We start from the raw sequence: 19167 nt of genomic DNA, 5'->3' as shown, positions 1-19167 counted from the left end.
AATAGTACCTACCTTTTAGGGTTGTTGAAAGGATTAAAAGAGAGCATGCATCAGAATGACTGATTAATAGTATATGCTCAATTAATGTGGTTGTTAGTAAAAGCCGTATATAAACCTTGCTGCGGCTGCTCTTTTTTCTCAGCCAGCAGAGGTCTCCATCATAGTCAAACTAGGACTAGCTTCCCCATGACAGTCTGCACTGCAGCTGCCAAGCACATCCACGGTTGGCAGAGAAAGGAGTGAAAGAATTGCCACCCTGTCTGAAGGAAGAAGAGCAAGAGAACAGGGAATAGTTAAGATTCCATGGTAAGATGCTATATGAATAGGTGACCATAGTAAGATTAAGTTCTAGTGCTGCTTCAGAGACTTACTGACATTGTCCTTAATTGCATCCCACTTTAGCTAATTCTAAAGTTGAGTTAAGAAAACTTACTCACATATACCTCAGAAGAGCAGTGAGAATGAATCGGCAAATGTTTTTGTAGAGTTCTCTAAATGCAAGGAGTGATGTTAAACAGATATTTAACATTTCTCACAGTATTAAGCTTATCTCATCTTTTTATCACCAGTTATATTCCATGCCTCAGTTTTGCTTCCACTGTAATATATTTCCTTTAACCTTCTTTTCCCAGACAGGCTTACACCTCCAAGTTCAATTATTCTGTCAATTGTGTTTTAAATTGTACTGATTTATATTAACCACTTGTGGTATCAATTTGTTGATCTGTTGCTTCTTCTGTACCAATCATCTTTACAACCCACCAAAAGCTGCCCTGGCAATTAAGCTGAGGAAGGTTAGAGTTATTCAAGAGAAATTAAAGCATAGAAGGAAAGACAGTGGAATGACTGGGATAAAAAGAGCACTGAGGGGAAAACACACATGTACTAAAAAAGCATAGCACGCAGCAGATAGAGGCTCAGAGGGAAAAGAGGAGAGCGAGATAGAAAACGGATCCTGCTTCTGCCTGCTACACCTCGCTTTCAGCACCAAGGACAGAGCCTCTGAAGGGCTGACCCAAGCACTGATCAGTTTAGGGTCCCTCCCAAATCCTCTAGAGAAAACGCATGAATTTGAAAGCAGCTATGAAGCATGCAGTAAGGTCTAATAGGAAAGCTGTAAGAGCAGCCCACAAGTGATTTCACCTTAGAGGCAAAAATGGGTGATTTTCTTTTTGTTCATCTCCACAGTTTCTGTATCCTTGGAAAGGCAAAGTTTGCTTTGCTTGGCCATGTCTGCTGTCAGTAAGTGACTGCAGGAGCTGAGGTGCTAAACTCCACAGTCTCCAGAAATCAGAAGAAATTTTCAGGGTAAGTAATTTTTCTTTTTGTTTCTAATTTAATACACAGCATTTTCCTGGAAGGTTATTTAACCAGCTTGGGGTTCTGTGGTTCTCTAAGAATATGCATTAAAACTCTGTACCTTCTCTTATTTAAAAACCTGAAGCCCAAAGGAAACTGTTTTCATTTTTTCCTCATTTTTTGACAATAGAAACCTGTTCTCTTTCTCTTTTTCCCCCAAAATTAGATCTTCATGGGCTCTAGAAGCTATATCTAGAAGGCAGAATTAAAAGATGGAAAATAAAAAGCTGTTACTATCCCTGGGATTTGTATGGAAGTTGATTGTATTCCCCTTAAGGGTCTTACTTAATTGTAAAGGGTCTGTTATTTTAAAATCCCCAATTTAGCATCCTGGTAATCCAGGGCTGAGGGTTTGGAGAGGCACTGTTTTCAATGGTCTATTTAAAGACAGGCTGTTTCCAAGTCAGAATCCAATTATTCCCAACAGAGATATGTAGTACTTGAGATGATGATTGTTTATGTTTTCTTTAATGATAGCATATGATTTTGAGGATATTGTTGTTTTTTTAATTGTTGGACTTTCATTACTTATTGTAGCTTATTGGGTCAACGGAAGTCATTGCAATTAGGCATTTGTTCCAGCTCATGCATTTAGTTTAATCGAATACTACCAAAATGTACACACAAATAATAAAGCAGCAATAGCAAAGTGGAACTTGGATTCTAAACTCATTCTGCATGTCTGTTTGCACTTTATAGGGGAAGCCCTTTGCTTACTGATGCTAAAAGGTCAGTAAGATGTCTGTCCTTGGGTATGAGTGAAGAATCGCTGCTTGACACACCATTGGATCTCTTGTAGCCAAAGAGAAGCAAATATGAAAAAGATCCTTGCTCAGACACTTGTTTATTTTTAGTTGAACATTTTCAAAGGTCTGCATGGTTAGCAGTGAGCAGGCATGTCAAGCAAGGAAAATACTGACAGTATCCAAATGAATGCCTGATATTAAAGCATCTATACAGAAGGCTGCTTATTATGGAATATGAATTAAAGCAAATACGAAATAGATCTTACTCATTATTAAATTCAATATCTAATGCACTGAAGTTTGCCATCGATTAATATTTGCTTATTGATTGACTGATCCATTGAGTTCCCATTTTATCTCTCCTTAAAATGATAAAATGTTTGGTGATTCAAAGTTGTTATGGAAAGTGGGAATTCTCTGTTTTACAGGGCAGGTTTAATTTGAGGGGAAAAAATGTATATAACCTTAGCTATTGGATCTCATTGGCCAGCTATGGTTTTTCTCTATACATTTGCCAACAATGTAAATATGCCCAAATATATGAATGTGCTATGTATTTTAATGCCCTTGTGGATCTTCATTAGGAAAGTAAACTAGACAGCAATTTTCAAGAATAAAGTGCCATAGAAATGCTAAAGACTACCTCTAATAATAATGACAATGTACCTCCCACTGTTTCTATGTGCAGTGTGCACCTGCGTTGACTTCACGGAGCTTGGTCAGGTGCTCTGAAAAGGCAAGGTTTTAAAATGAGTCTCCATTTCAAGTTTGTCTCCCTCACCTCAACAGTGGAGTAGTTAAGAATGTAAAGTCTAGAAACAGGTAGATCTTGGGTTGAATCAGCTCCACCATTTATTGTTGTATGACCCCAGCAAGATAATTAACCTTTCTATTACTTACTTTCTTCATCTGCAAAATGGGGGTAATAATAGCACCTACTTCCTTTATCAGGTTGTTGTGAGGTTTAAATATGATAATGATTATAAATTTTAGCTATAATTATTAACTTTTTCAGACAATATAGAAAGTCTACACTGAAGCCCAGAACCAGAAAATCTTTGTAGACTAGAGGTCAGGATGTAACTGATGGCAGAAGACAGGGATCTGATGCAAGTGAAGATCTGGTCACAGAACCCTGCTTTTAAGGTGTTCTGTTCTGGGTTTAGGAAAAACCTTCTCTAATTGGAAACGACTCCATACATCAATGTCCACCCCCAGCATAGACACATTAAATAAGTTGTGAGTTTGATATTTAAGGAGACCCAAAATCAAAGCTAGGCTCAATACAGCCCCCTACACATTATATAATCTTGAGAAAGTTACTGAACCTCTCTTTGACTCAGTTTCTTAATCTATAAAAAAGGGATATCAATATCAAACTTCAGGGCTGCTATAAATACTAAAATGAGATAATATGTGTAAAATACTAGTACCCTGCACACGGTAGTAAACAGGAGAGATGGTGACCACTGTCTTCAGAAGGAGATTGATTTTTTTTATGTTTGGCTTTTGCCTAATTCAATATTCTTAAGGAAAGGGAACAAACAATTAAAACCTGGTAATCCTTGATGAGTATCTTCCTAACATGCCTGGTATGGAACTGAGTGCCAAAGAGGCACCCCACAAACATTCCAGGCAGAATGTAGCTCAGCACTGAGGGACTGAGTATCAGTGAAGCCAGATGTATGCCATAGCTGATGGGGACCTGACTACTCTCTGTACCTCTGCTTTTCACAAAATAAATTATGCACTCACTTTCAGAGATGCTTGAATAAACTATAAAGACCAAGATAAATCAATACTTTGTAAGAAGTTCAAAAGCTCATTAAAATTTGTGAATAGTGCTATATATAATGAATCTTAAAAGAGTAAGACCAGCCATAATCTTCTAGTCCTTGCTTCTCCACTTTCTCACCCCTCGTCCATCCTTAACTACTAACACTCTTTGCTGAGGTCACCAGTAATCTCCTAATTTCCAAGTCCATTAGCCACGCTGCAATTGTAGCTTACTTGACCTCTTCACTTATTCCCACTTCCCCCTTAACAATAAAAGCCACAGTACTTCAAGTGCTTGTGCCAGCATTATGTTAAAGCCATGATTCTCAATTGGAAGAACAATTTTGTCCCCCAAGAGACATTTGACAATGTCTGGAGACCGTTTTGGCTGTCACAACCTGGGCGAAGGGGAGTGCTACTGGTACTAGTATGTACAAGTCAGGGATACTGCTAAACATCCTATAAGGCACAAGACAATGACCCCTCCAAAAAAATTATCCAGCCCCAATTGTCAGTAGTGCCAAGACTTTACATATACAGTATTACTTGATCTTCACAATAACTCCACGGAGTGGGCATGATATCCACATTTTGCTGACGAGGAGACCAGGCTATCAGTATGAATTACTTAAAGAGTTGATTATTAAGTAAACAAATTCTTCAGGCTTCCTGCTTCTTCCTACCTGAAACCAGTTTGCTATCTGGTAATATATTTATCAGAGGGAAAAAGAAAGGAAAAAGCCCAACCCAGCTCTGTGTTATATAAGCAATGCTGGTTTAAAAAAAAAAAAAAAAAAAAGATGAAAGAAAGCTCTAAGGAGGGAGAGAGTTGAAACAATTAGCTGAGAAGCAGGGAGTAATCCAGCCTTTCACTCACTTTCTGCTTCCATCCACCACAGCAATCATCAGGAACTGCCTGGACAACCAAGGCTTACACCCACCTAGTACTACACCAAACCTAAGACCAGCGACAAAGCAATGCAAAAATAATAATACATCGGAAATCCAAACAAATATGATTCCAACATCAGGCTCACAATCAATTTTCAGAGTTGAGGGTTTCCTTTTGTTTAATTGGCCATTGACACTCAGCTGTATGATCTTTAAGTAGCTGTCAAACCTCAACAGAGTAAAAAGTCCAAGATGGTAACAAACATCCCTAAGGTTTTGTGCTTCCATCTTACCCATCAGGCAAGATCCAGCTAAGACATCATTAGCCAACTGCAGACCCCACGAAAGACTGATTTCTGGCCACTGTTTTCCCAACTGGTCCAGTTGCAGAAGGAAAGGTGTTCTGGGTTTGAGCTGGCCTCAAAGGTAGAAATATCCGCGAAAAATCAGAAGGCATTGTATTTTTCAAAAAGCTCTTGGCAGCAGTGTTTCTATCTCCAGGGTAGCAGCTGCCCTTTCCAAATAATTATAATTATTATCAAAAACTATTATTATGTTTTAAAATTTATTGAGTACAGTGTGCCAAGATAAAGAACAATTTTCTTTAAAACAATTCTCTGAATTCATTCCAAGTCGGCCCCTTACAATCATTTGTTCATTTTAACACTTACACACATTCCAGGATGAAACATTTCAAAAATGAGGCACAAAATGACATACATGATTAGGCCAATTCCCTCGTCGACGGGGGAGCTGCAGATCCCAGGATTGAGAGCAAAGCCTGGCCACCAAGGCAGCCTCTACCTCTGCCAGGGCCTGGAGCAAGTGTTCCCATGGAGGCCCATATACTCCCTGTCTAAGTATTTTAGTTATAACCAACAAACCAGTGAATAAAATGTTTAATACTCCTGCCTTAAAAAATATACCTCTGTGACCATCTGGAAGGCCAGGTTTGAATTTAGGATTCCTAGGTCCTTAAGAGTTCAAAACAAAATGTGAGAGGGCAGGAGAAGGTCCCTTCCACCCCAAATCCTTCCCCAGGCACTCCATCCTCTTCTCTCCCTACTTCAGGCTGTGCCCAGGCTACTCATCTGAGCTCCCCCAACGAGCTACCTCTTGAGCTCAGGGGCCCCAAACATACATGACACAGTCTACCCTCAGGTTGACAGATCCAGAATAGGGCCTGTGTTTTGGAAACAGGCTCCATGCAGTTTGGACAGAGAATTCTGTGATCTTGGTGCCCAGAGTGTGGTTTAGAATAAAGCGTGAACTCTTGGTGGACCTGCTCCTCGGTGCTGTGGGAGAGCAATGACCTCATCCTGTGGGGAGGACATGACAGAGGGGGTCCAGAGTGGGACCCTCTAAAGCACAGATCCCATGGCAGGAGTCCCTCTTCCAGCACACAAGGCTTTAATGCACAGGCATTTCCATATTTTTCTACAGGGACATGGTGATTTTTGTTGCCTTCCCTCCCCACCCCCACCCCAGCCCCAGACACACACAAATCTGGCTGTGAGCCCAGAGTCCCTTGTTTAGGGCTGGCCCCAAGAGGCTGGTGTCACAGGGGAAGCTGATGGGTTCTGATACCTTTCCTACCCTAAGTCCAAAGTCCCCACAGTTTGAGGGTTTTTTCATCCCAGTGGGATGCTGACAGGTCCGTTGTTATGGCTTTCAGATGCCAAAGGAGAATTTTGGAAGAATCAGAAGGCCTGCATGCCAGTTCTGGCTCTAATCAGCTTTATGACTTAAGATATGTTACTCATCTCTCTGGGTCTCAATTTCCCTGTTTGAAAAGTGAGGGCTTTGGATCACATCAGAAGTTGAAAATTTATGATCATGGGTCATTGGCCCATGGACATGGGACTTTGGGGGTGGGGGGAGAAGGGACTTCATAGGGCTTAAACATCTTTTTAATTAGTAACCAATCTTTTAAAATTAGGAGGTTTCAAGTAAAATTCCACACATGGATTTTTCCCTAAGTATAAAAACCACTGCACTGCCTCTATACTCCATTACTCTTGAGTTTTTCTCCCACAAGCCAGCATCCCACACCTACCACGCCCCACTCAAAATACAAGAGAGATATGGGAAACTAAAGGCAGAGACAGAGGGAGGCAGGGCAAAAGGCAAATGGGGGCCACAGAGAGGGTAGAGAGAAAACAAGGAAAGGGGGATGGGAAGCTCAGAGAAACAGGTAAGAGAAAATAGCTTTCTAGGTATCATAGCTTTCAATATCTTACATATTTAATAGCTCACTTAATCCTCACAAAAAAACTTATGGGATGGATTCCACTGTTTCCTCCACTCTACAGAGGAGGAAAATGAAGCTCAGAGAGGTGCAGTAACATGCCCAAGGCCCAGCACTAGGAAGTGGCAGAGCTGGGATTCTCATCCTGCAACAGCTCTCCATCAACAGCTCTCCACTCAGAATCCAAGCATAGCTCTTTCAATGGTCCTACACAACCTCTCCATCCCACTTGGCTCCAGCCACTCTGGTCTCCCTTCTGCCTTCCACACACCAGCCTGTCCTGCCTTTGTACCTGCTATCCCTTTTGCTTGGACCACTCTTCCTGCAGATATCTGCATGGTTGGCTTCCTCATGTCCTCCAGGTCTTGACTCAGTTGTCACCTTCTCCACAAGGGCTTCCTGATTACCCTGATTAAAAATTTCCCTCAGATACCCTAGGCACACACACAAAATCCTCCCCATCTCCTTACCTCCTTCTCTGATTTATCATTCTCCAAAATGCATATCACCAAACATACTACATCCATTATTTATCTAGTTTCTTACTGTATTCTCTTCCATACTACATCCTTTATTTATCTTACTTCTTACTGTATTCTCCTCCCCCAGTGGGCCCCAACATGAGGGCAGGAATTTTTTTTTTCATTGCTGTATTTCCAGTGCATAAAACAGTACCAAGCATATAGGAAGTGCTCCATAAATATTTGTTGAAACAATACATAAAAATGTACCCAAGCAGCCAAGCTCCAAAGAGTCCAGTTTTACCAACATTGTTTTCTGTCTCCTCCCAGGAAATCCACTGGGGTCACTCTTCTCCCTCTGGGCTATGGCGCCTCTGAACCAGCTGAGCAGCCAGATCAACTCCACCTGTGGGGCAGAGAACTCCACAGCGGCCAGCCAGGGCCACCCACATGCCTACTATGCACTCTCCTACTGTGCGCTCATCCTGGCCATCGTCTTCGGCAATGGTCTAGTGTGTGTGGCAGTGCTGAAGGAACGGGCTTTGCAGACCACCACCAACTACCTGGTGGTGAGCCTGGCTGTGGCAGACCTGCTGGTGGCCACCTTGGTGATGCCCTGGGTGGTGTACCTGGAGGTGAGTGAGCCCCAGCTGCAGGCTGCCTGTGTGACCATACTTGTCTTTGTCTTCCCTGAGTTCCTGGCCTTCTGGGCTCAAAATGCTCCCTGCCACGATCCTGGGACTAGGAAGGAAGGAGGGCTCCTGTCATTCTCCCTTTCCTAAGGGAACTGAAGGCCTGAAAACAGCCATTATCTGACATCACTTGCCCACATCAGAACCAAGGAGCCAGGAATGATTGTGTTCCTGGGTCTCCAGCATCCAGGTGACTGGGCTTGAGTGATGCTACTCATCATAAAAATGCATCAGGTTTAATCTCTGTGCCAATCATGTCTCAGAGATGTGGGGGGTTGAGGGAGGCAATCCGTGGGCATCTTCATCAGTTTTTCAATGTATATGGAGGGATGGGGAAGTGCCGGAAGGATGCAGGACAACAACGAGGGTGGAGGGGGATGCAGAAGGAATTATAGAAAAACAAAAAAAATTTTTTAATGAATAAGAGGAAAAGAGAGAAAAAACAGTCTGCAAATAGATCAGACTTCTTTTGATAGTTTAGTTACCCTTGGACTCAGCTCTTTCCTCCTGGGCACCAGCTCTTTACAGATTCTGCTACCAAACAGACCAAACCTTCACATTTATATTTTTGATGCCTCCATTAATAGTACAGAGCCCTTGCCAGTCAGATAATGCAGCAGACCCTGGAGAATTCTTCTGGAGAGAAACATTTCTTAAATTTGAAAGTATTTTCATTTGAAAGTGCAAAACAGAGTCAGGAGGTGATCAAGACAAAACATCCATTTACTAACAAAGGAATCAGGGTGCCTACACCTGTTCAAGAAACAGATATTCTTACCAGGAAAACATGCAATTACTAAAGAGTTTTTTAAAAACACTTTAATGTACTATTAATATGTCCCTCCTGCACTGTGTATCATTTATCATTTTAAAGAAGTATCCAATGAAGGATCAAAATGATGCTATGATTAAGAGAAATTAAAATTCATCAAATTAATATCTCAGTTAATATTAATAGTGAAGGTGACAGTTAATTAAGTATGACATATCACAGGAGAGCAAAAACATCAAACATAGACCGCCTAGGATGCTACCCCTATTAAAGAATGACTGGGAACTAAAATTAGACTTATGATCTCAAAGGGGAAACATAAAGGAAAGAAATCAAGAAAATAGAAAAGGAAAGGAAAAGCAGAAAAACATCTAGTCTGATTGGGATAGATGTAAAGGCTAAGGGAAGAGTTGGAGAAAAAAACCAAGCATTAATTTTTCCCTGTTAGGATAATCCTGATGGCAAAAGATCTTGTAATTATCTTGACTTTTCTGTCAACCCAAACTGACTGAGACAACCTTGAAGTCAGAAGCTATGTCTTTGTTTTTTTTTTTTCCTATAGTCTAAACACACTACCTGGCACATAATACGTGCTAAATAAATATTTGCTATATGAATGATTAAATGAAACTTTTCTGTAATGTATGCATTAGATGGGCAATTCCTGCTTATACCATTTGCAGCTATATCTATTGTTTCAATGAACTGTTTATTTTTTTTTACATTCAATAATAATGATACTGAAAAGGAGTTGGATAACATGATATTTCTGCTCGAGAATAAGGCAGATTTAAAGTGCTACAAACCACTATGGATCAGTTAATGATTTATAACACCACCATCCCACACCTCAGTGTTTATGTCCACCCCTATACATTACAAGGATTCTTAAGTCTTTCAGAAGGCTGAATGCCAGAAAGAAATACAGGATGGAGACCTTCACTCTAATAAACATTTTAATTTAATTGCCTCTGAAATAAAACCAGTCTTTTGGTAACTATAACAAAGGCCACTCAAGGTCCCTCTTCAACTGTCCATTTGGGGTTGCTTCCAGGACTCTGGATAGACCATACTGGAAAATCTCTGTAGATACTGGTGTAGGATATTGACATTGTGATTTTCCGATGCTAGACACCCATGGCATCCACTGCTAGCCACATCTGCCAAAATTGATGATGTCCCCCTTCTGCTGAGCATAGAAGAGCAACTGAGCCCACAGAGAGCCAGCATGAAATGTTACCAAAGGCTTGCTGGACTCTCTGCAGGGTGGATTTATGAGTTCTCTCCTATGAGCTCTGGTGAAGCTCTTGGCTCTCCCTCATAAAAATGAATATGCATTCTGTCCAACAGGTTATTTGGTGCAAGGGTTCAGTAATCAAGAGCATGGTCAAATAAGTCTGCAATCACATAAAGAAGATTTGGGAGACATCTCTCCACTGGGAAATGGGCTTTGGGACCTCTTTTTGGTCTTCCCTACTTGCTTTAAAGCTCTAGTCAATGCTACTTAATATTTCTGTACCACTTTCGCCAACAGTCCACTAAGGGTCTCTATCAATAAAAGAATATGACTTAAAGCAACCATAATTAACAGACAACCAGTTATTAGAAGGTTCTATTCCAAAGGAGCGGGTCTCCCTAACCCACCACAGTATATGCTTTTTTTCATCTTAAATACCTGCTTGCTTTCTGTGGACCTCAGAAGCAGACAGGGTATCTCAATGAGAGAAGAGTACCTTGAGCCCTTAAAAGGACTGTGGATATATAAGTCCATGTGTCTCAGAGAAGAGCAAAGTATTACTCACAGTAATTTGTCCTAACGGTGGTACAGTTTGAGTAACTGGTCTAGTAATTACATGATTATACCTAAGGGCTCCCTTGGAAAGAGGAAAGGATGCAGTGTTGACCATAGCATAGAGACTGCTGTAGCCTTGAGGGGCCCCAAGAGGACAGCACAGAAATTAGAAGAACACCATGCAGTGGCCAAATTAGCTGCCAAATTCATAGCTTCCTATGCTTTGATTTGAATACATCTATCTTCTTTGAAGGAAATATTGGCTCATACTGGCCAGATACCTTCCTTCGAAGGAAAATTGCCTAATTTTGCCAGGCACCAGTATGTATGCTGTAAATATTGGAAAACTTTACTCGCTATGGCTTAAACAAATAGGTGTTACTTTTCTCACACAACCAGAATTCTGGAGGAAGGGGATTGTTGGTGTTGATTCAGCTGCCCCATGGTGTCAATCTCTTCCATCCTTGGCAAACTGGCTTACTTCCTCATGCCGCTCACAGGATGGCTGCCATGGCCCTCAGCATCATGGCCTTATTTAAAAATAGGATGGGTGGGGACAGAGGAGAAAGAAAGAGAGAGAAAGGGGGGAAAAAGCCCTTTCCCTGGAGCGCCTCAAAGCATCTCCTAAGGGACTTCCCTTAAGTTTAATTAGCCAAAATTGGATCATAAGGGAAGGATACAGGGGAGGATAGAAAAGAAAGTGAAAATGTGAGTTTTATTTAAAAAGAGGATGTAGTATGAGGAATTGATGTGAGACGGGCAAATAAAATGTCACAGAACACTGTGCTTCTGGAATTCACTGGGATGAATATCATTCCTGCACAGGGTTATGCTATGAGAAAGCCTCAGAACTGGAAGTCAGAAGACCAGGAATCAACTGAATAAAATGGAGGTGATAAGTATACTTTTCCTATCTCATAGGCTTGATGTTAGGCTCAACTGTCATCAACTGAGAAAGTGTTTTGATAACTCAAAGGTGTGAACTATAAATCTGAGTTAAGACACTTTCAGTAGTGAGTAAGAGAAAACTTAGTTCCAACTGACCTAAGCAATAAACAGAATGCATTTTTCTTTCACACCAGGAACTTTAAAAGTCCTGTGGTAGGGTAGGCTGCAGGCACAGTTTGAACAGGGCTCCAGCTCCATTTCTCCACAATTCTCTCAGCTCTCTTCTCTGTATTGGTCTTGTCCACAGCACAGGGTAAGTTATAGGCACATATGTACACCACACTATTCACACCAGGAGAGAAAATCTGTGTCCCAGAATTTCTAGTAGAAGTGCTAAGGTATACTTTGATTGGACCGGCTTCTGGCACATGATTTTCTCTGAACTAATCACTGGATAGAAGAGTTGGTTTGGCAGAAATGATATGTTCCTTCCATGGCACACATCAAAGACCTGCTCAGGAATTTCATGGTTTCCCAGTGGAATCCAAGGACTATTGGAACGAAGGCAGAGGACAGCCAGCATGGACACACCACAGTGGCTTTCACGGCACCATCCTCTTCATTAAGGCACACGGAAGCCTGGGCTTGCGCAGAGGGACTAGCAGGGGCTACTCACTGACCTTCAGTTTTCTTTGTCCTCAGGCCTCGCAGAGAAGTTCAGGATAAAAATCATGCAGGTGATCTCAGAGTAGGTTATATTTCAGCGGGCTCTGGCCTGGCTGTCTCTTTAATTCAGTTTGCAGCATTTTCTCGAAAACTCTTTTCTGGGCCATAACAAATAGTTCTCTCTCTGATTCCCTCTCAAGTTTTTAATTTCCTGCTTTAGAAGCTGCAGTCTGTGTGGAGCTCACTCTCCAAGCACAAACATCCCATTTTGTTCCACTCGGTTAAGCACCTTTTGTGATGTTTAATGCACTTATATCAGGGCAGAAAGGCAACGTAAGCAGCCGGAGGAACCTTTAGAATAGTAAACTCAGACCACTTGGGTCCCAGTGTGGACAGGAAAAATGATGTGAGAACTGAGTACTGTACACCAAGCAAAAAAGAGCAGGGGGGTAACATTGAGGCAGGGAAACCCACCACAGACAGTGATCAAGGTCAGATAATGATGGGAAAGAACAAAACTGTTTTGGGAGAGAGGAACCTTTGACCCTTGTAATGACACTGATTGTAAAAATAAAGGAGAATCTGCATTTTCAATGGGTTCTTCCATGACTCTTATGCATCTAAACTTTGAGCAGTTCTGAGCTAAATCTTCATTACAGAGAACTGCTTGTTCAAAATACAAACTACTGGCTCTACCCCAGATCTACCAAACCAGAACTTCCAGGGATGGCTCTGGAAGTCTATACTAACTGTACCAGCTCTGCGGCCCCAGCCCCACTCCTGCCCTAGGTAATTTATGCAAGCAGCTGGCCACCTGCTACAAACTGACATTTAGGAACCACTAATCTGTAAACTGGCCCCCATTTCACAGATAAGGAAATTGGGATTCAGATAACTGGATCCCCTATCTTGCCTCACAATCCCCCTGCACCCCAAAAAGATTCCAAATGTGGCAAACAAAAATGGAATGAAGAGGCTAGAGAAGTAATTCCATTTTTGCCCCTTAGACATCTCCCCAAACAACTAAAAATCCATCCTTAGAGCAGGAATTCTTCATCAGGAGAGTCCATCAACTTGGATGTAAATAAAATTACTTCTTTATTTTCACTAAACTGAAACTTAGCATTTCTTCAATTATGAATGTAGGCATCAACCCACAGCAGAAGCAATCCTTAGTGTCCCCAATAGAAATCACAGATATTTATATTTTCAAATCCCATCAGAGTTGTTGTGGACACCTTGAAATACCATCCACACTCACGAGTACTTTGAAATTACAGGGATTTTGGACCTGCTGCCAGTCTTTGTTAGTTAATACATTATTAAAGAAACACATATATTAAAATACTTTGGTAACTATATTTCAGTATAATTGGTATTCTTTGTGATCCACTGTATTTTATTGTATGCACTTAAAAATATTCTTCTGAGAAGGGAACCATGAGACCAAAGGGATCCGTAGAACACAGAATGGTCAAGGAGCCCTGCTTTTAGGGATGACCATTTCTGAAGACAATGTCATGCCTGCTACCTTGACCCCCACATCCTCAGACCAGCATTTCCCAAACCTCCCAGGCAGTAGAGTAATCACTGGAGGGATTTATTATTCTGAGTGGGGCCTGAGAATCATTTTGTTTAACAAGAGCCTCAGGTGATTTGGGAAACGCTGCCTTATAATCAGTAAATTTGGGAAATGCTGCCTTAGGCTGTGTCTGTTGGAAATCAATAGCCAACTTCAGTACCTGAAGACACTTTCTTGCTCACTCCCACCTTCTGCATTGCCAAAGGGAGTCATATTCATTAGCAAGTGAGAGTAACACCACCTGGCTGCTGCAGAATTCTGTAGTGAGTTATTCATTACAATTTAGGAGAAAGGTAGAATCATGTCTCTAAAGAACCTTAAATCCATCAGATTTTGGTTTTGCTTTTTTTTTGCTTTGATTTCAAAACTCCCTTTCCCCCCCTTTTTTATAAAGATTTTATTTATTTATTTGAGAGAGAGAGAGAGCTTGAGAGAGAGCGTGAGAGGGGAGAGACTCAGAAGGAGAAGCGGGCTCCCGGCTGAGCGGGGAGCCTGATGCAGGACTTGATCCCAGGACCCTGGGATCATGACCTGAGCCAAAGGCAGTTGTTTAACGACTGAGCCACCCAGGCGCCCCCTCCCTTTCCCTTTTATGTTCCCCCCACACTTTGTCCTTACCTCACCATCAGCACTTTTCCCATTGTATCACAGTTATTCTCTTGGTGTCTCTCTCCTGGGCCCTCAGTTCACCCACACCCACTCATATATGAGTCTCCCTTACGTGCTCACACTGTATGCTGAGGCCCTGGGGACAAAAACAGGTTTCATTTATTTCAGTATACTCACCCAAGCAAAGTACCAGGCCCTCAAAAGATATTGGCTGTGTGGCGGACGGATGGGCCAGCACCAGCTCCCCTCCCTCCTATGATGGCAGAATGCAATGAACCTGTAGGCTTCCCAGCAGGGGTACGGCAGGGTGCTAACCTGGAGAGGCAAAACAGAGCAGTCGTTAATATTAAGGGTTTGAAATCCCAGCTTCTTTTACTAGCTCTGTGTCCTTGGGCAAAGCACACAACCATTCTCAGTCTCCATTTCTTTACCGGTGAGTTGAAAATAATATTTGTCTCATCGGGTTGCTCTGAGACAGCTATGAGAGTTACTTGGGCATGGGCATGGCCCTTTGCAGCTCTATTGATTGCTCACTCTTATTTACTCCATGTGGAGGACTCGAGTAAAAAAAAAAAACAAACAAAATAAGTATTTTCACTACACATCCACCAGTTAAGAGACTTATTTTAAGGAGTAAGCTCCAGGAAAGGCTAAGTGACGCACCTTAGTGGGAGTTACTTCGATCCGCTGATCAGACTGTTTCCTTTTTGACACTTTCACTGAGATCAAGGAGAATGGAGATTTTCATGGTGGAATTAGAGACGGGAGACGAGGACAGCCAGAATTGGGGGGAGGGGGCCACAGGAGAAGCCAGGGGGCGGCTTGAAGGGCTTTGGCCGTGAGGGGCTTTTTTTTTTTTTTTTAAAGATTTTATTTATTTATTTGAGAGAGAATGAGAGATAGAGAGCACGAGAGGGAAGAGGGTCAGAGGGTCAGAGGGAGAAGCAGACTCCCTCAGAGGGAGAAGCAGACTCCCTGCTGGGCAGGGAGCCCGATGTGGGACTCGATCCCGGGACTCCAGGATCATGACCTGAGCCGAAGGCAGTCGCTTAACCAACTGAGCCACCCAGGCGCCCCGTGAGGGGCTTAAGAAGCAGGGTAGCAAAAAACCTGCCGGGTGTGTGCTTTCACTAGACCCCAAGGCCAGCAGCCACCCCTGTCTTTTGCACTGTTTTTGGAACCCTGTGATAGAGGCGATCAGAAAGAGGGTGCCTCATTTCCTAGAAGGGAGGTGATGCCGTTTGTCACACAAAAATCCTTGCTGAGCACATGGTTTTCTCCCTTCCCCTTGAATCTGCCCATTCCCATCCTTTTCCAGCACCTGCCCCTCCCGACCTGACGCTCCCCTGGAGCAGGGCAGGTAGTGACCTCCTTTTCTGTGGGCTGTCTGCTTCTGCTGGCTGTGCCACCCTGGGTGGAGTGCTGACCCTCTCCCAGTTTCTGGCCCTTTCTCTGCCGTGAAAACAGTAGCCACCCCTCACAGGATGAGAAGCAGCCAAGAGGCCATGTATGCAAAGTGTTTTGCAGAACATCAAGACTTAGTAAGCATTCAATAAATGTTAGCTATTAGTATGAATACAGAGTAGGTCAGAGACCATTCACTCTTCCAGAATATATCTGTGTACTGGGCCCTGCTCTAGGAGCCTGGGATGCAGCAGCAAACAAGTCAGAGTCCCTGCTCCTACAGAATTAAGTAACAGTCATTTACTTTCCCATAAAATAAGTGTATAATTTGTCCCCAAAAAGCTTTAAGAGCACACACAGTAAAAAAATAAATTCAGTTTTCAGAATCTAAAGTTTCAAAGCTGTAGAAATTCCCGAAAACGGGTTATGTGGGCCAGTTACCCATGTAAAGTAAGTTTTCAATAAACATTAGATTGTATTAACAGTGTTTGGCCCTCATGATGATCTCTGGTTATTTTATTTAAGAATGCCTTGCTCCTCAGTTACCATATCAGTTCTTCAAGGCCAGGGTCCGAAGTACATTTTTAAAACCTCTTAAAACACATAACAAACCCTCCTTCTATGAACTAAGTATTAAGGGCTTCACAACCCCTTGCTTTATGAATGAATGAATGAATGAATGAATGAACAAATAAACACCCAGCAAGCACTGGAGTTTGCTGTTGTTGCAACTATCCTCTCGCACCTACATTTTCACCCCAGCTCACAGACACAAACAGGCATTCACAATTTTACAGAACAAAAAGTGGGTTTTATCCAATTTAAGACATATATTGCATAGTAGGCATATGTTAAAATGAGATTTCATATAAAAACCTGCCGGGTTTTTATATTCATTGCTTCTGCAAGAAGCTTTCACAGCATACAACCATCCTATGTGCTGAGAAAACCATCTTTCTTCCCCTGGCTCCCGTAAATCAGTGTGCTATTATGACGGTATGCCTCCCCTTTTACGAGGTTCTCATTCTCAGAATTCTTATAAATTCATATTAGGCCTTATTTCTATAGAGCCAAATGGTTGAGCTGAAAGAAAGTAAATCCACAACCTCATGAACAAAAACAATTACTTCTTTCCTAGTTTGAACTTTGCCTTGTTGCTTTCAGACAAAATATCTTTGGTCAGGGTTTCTCAAAATAGTCTGGAGATGACCAAATACAGGGATAAAATCGGATGCTGAAAAGAGATAAATCGAAGGGGAAAGAAGTGATTAGGGGAGAGAGGCTCTCCAAACCTTTCTTTAGTGGGATAAATCAAGAATGAACAGGAAAGGGACCCGGACAGGTAACAAGAATCTTGGGTGACGAAAACAAACCAGAGCAACTGCACCATCTTCACGCGCTCTCCCATTTTCCCTTGAGAAGCTACTTTAGAGGCTACTGTACCTATTTTTCACTCCCCTTCCCCTTAAACAGCCACCGGGCTTGCCCAGCAGGGATATCATGCACACGCAGCTGCAGCTGGGGCACCAAGCTTCACGGGGTTTCTCCTTGAGAACCATGGTCCCCACAGACAGGAAGGGGCAGATGCCCAAAAGCCTTGGGGCCCAAATATGGAGTCTATGGACACCCTGAAAGTGACAACCCTGACACACCTCTCTGGTTTGATTAGGTTATGTAAAAAAGCATTTAAAACAAAATAGAAATGTGCTAGAATCTAAATTAAATTACATTAGCGGGAGGAAGTTTCAGAGCTTGGAACCCACATGTAAATGCGTGATATCAGGACTGTCCTCCCTGGTGCTGGAAGTGGGAGAGAGGACCTGCGCCCCTTTCCAATGCCCTGCACCCACCTTTCCCCCCCACCTCCTGGGGACTGAAACCGGGGTGTCCAAGGCAGGCAGGCTGCCACAGACTGATTTCACATAGGTTCTTACAGATATTGTCCCAGAAGGCTCCCCAGCTTTAAAACCAGCAGCCAGATAGATTTTCATTTTACAGGTAAGTTTCGTGGAGAACGTGTCTTCCGCTTATTCCCTGGGTACATGGTGAGCTCTCCACTGTGCAGAGGGCTTCAGAAAGGCAGTTTGGGCCCAGGGCACACATCTGGCTCTTACCCAAGCTCTTTCACTACCAGCTGGACATCTATGGGCCCATCACTTAACCACGATGAGCTTTAGTTGCCTCCTGAGTTTGAACAAGATCGGTTGAACAAGATCTCAAACCCTGGTGTACTGGCATGGGGGCAGGGGAGGGCTGGAGGGGGTATTTAAAAATGAAAATGCATCAGATCCAGATTTAGAGATTTTGACTCAGTAGGCCTAGGGAAGGGTTCAGAAATGTGCATCTCTAAACCCCACTGCCGACCCCACTTTGAGAAACACTGGACGAATTCCAGCTCTAATGTTCTCACATTCCATGAATTTGTCCTCTCTGGGGTGACCATGTTGAGCCGCCTGGCACGCCCTCAGCGTCTGCCTGCCCTTGGCAGCAACGGTGCTAACCACAGGGAGGGCACGTCCGCATGTGCAGGGGAGCCGCGGGAAGGCAGCAGAGTTGACTGGGTCGTGAGGGGAAAACACTGACCACCTTGTCTCTGCCGCTCAGGTGACAGGTGGAGTCTGGAACTTCAGCCGCGTTTGCTGCGATGTTTTCGTCACCCTGGATGTCATGATGTGTACCGCCAGCATCCTGAACCTCTGCGCCATCAGCATCGACAGGTAGGGCTGGGATTCCCCTGCCAGCAGATGTTGGCTGCCAGGCGGTGTGGGAAACCAGCCTGGGGAAGCTGCTCCTGCTGTTTGGGGCGCCCAGGCTTTGCATTTGAGGGCACTGGGGTCTCTGCCAAGTGGAGCTTAACCCCCGGGACATCTTCTTCTCGCTATTTTTCTTTTAAACTATCGTTTGCAGTAGAGAAGAAACCCCTGTGGCAGGAGAAAAACAATCATCCCATAAGCTTTCCTAGGCTTTCCTTCCTCCCAGAGCCCTAGAGAGGATTCTGGGTTTGCCTTTGGGGGCTTTTGTGATTCCTAACTGGGGGCAAAGGGGGAGGGGGACAAGGAGAGAAGGGGAGCTGACAAGAGTTGGGAGGAAAACTTCCTGTTATTAGGTTGTTTTTTTTTTTAAGAAGGGAGGGGGAAAGAAGAAGAGGGAGAGGAGAGAGAAAAGCTTGGGAGGATTTGCAAGGAAGGGAGAGAGGACAGAAGTGGGTGGGGAGAAGGGTGATTTTAGGAAGTAGGGCTGTGATCTATTTATTTATTTATTTATTCCCTTCATAGAGTTTA

At 43.0% G+C, this 19167-nt stretch overlaps 1 protein-coding gene across 2 annotated transcripts in view; it reads left to right on the top strand.

Annotated features, from left to right (window-relative positions):
• The first annotated feature begins 7846 nt into the window (after positions 1-7846).
• The window catches only part of DRD3 (dopamine receptor D3), a 33444-nt gene continuing 22123 nt past the window's right edge, over positions 7847-19167 (top strand). For both annotated transcript variants that reach the window (XM_025868775.1, XM_025868769.1), the window contains exons 1-2: positions 7847-8116; positions 18491-18603. In XM_025868775.1, coding sequence (XP_025724560.1) covers positions 7847-8116; positions 18491-18603 — 383 coding nt within the window. The remainder of the gene's footprint in view (positions 8117-18490; positions 18604-19167) is intronic.

The sequence above is a fragment of the Callorhinus ursinus genome, unplaced genomic scaffold, assembly GCF_003265705.2.
Source record: "Callorhinus ursinus isolate GAN/ISIS: 27379988/994484 unplaced genomic scaffold, GSC_fseal_2.0 scaffold1, whole genome shotgun sequence".
NCBI lineage: Eukaryota > Metazoa > Chordata > Mammalia > Carnivora > Otariidae > Callorhinus > Callorhinus ursinus.
Note: the sequence above shows the minus strand (reverse complement) of the source record. Positions and strands in the feature narration are given on the sequence as shown.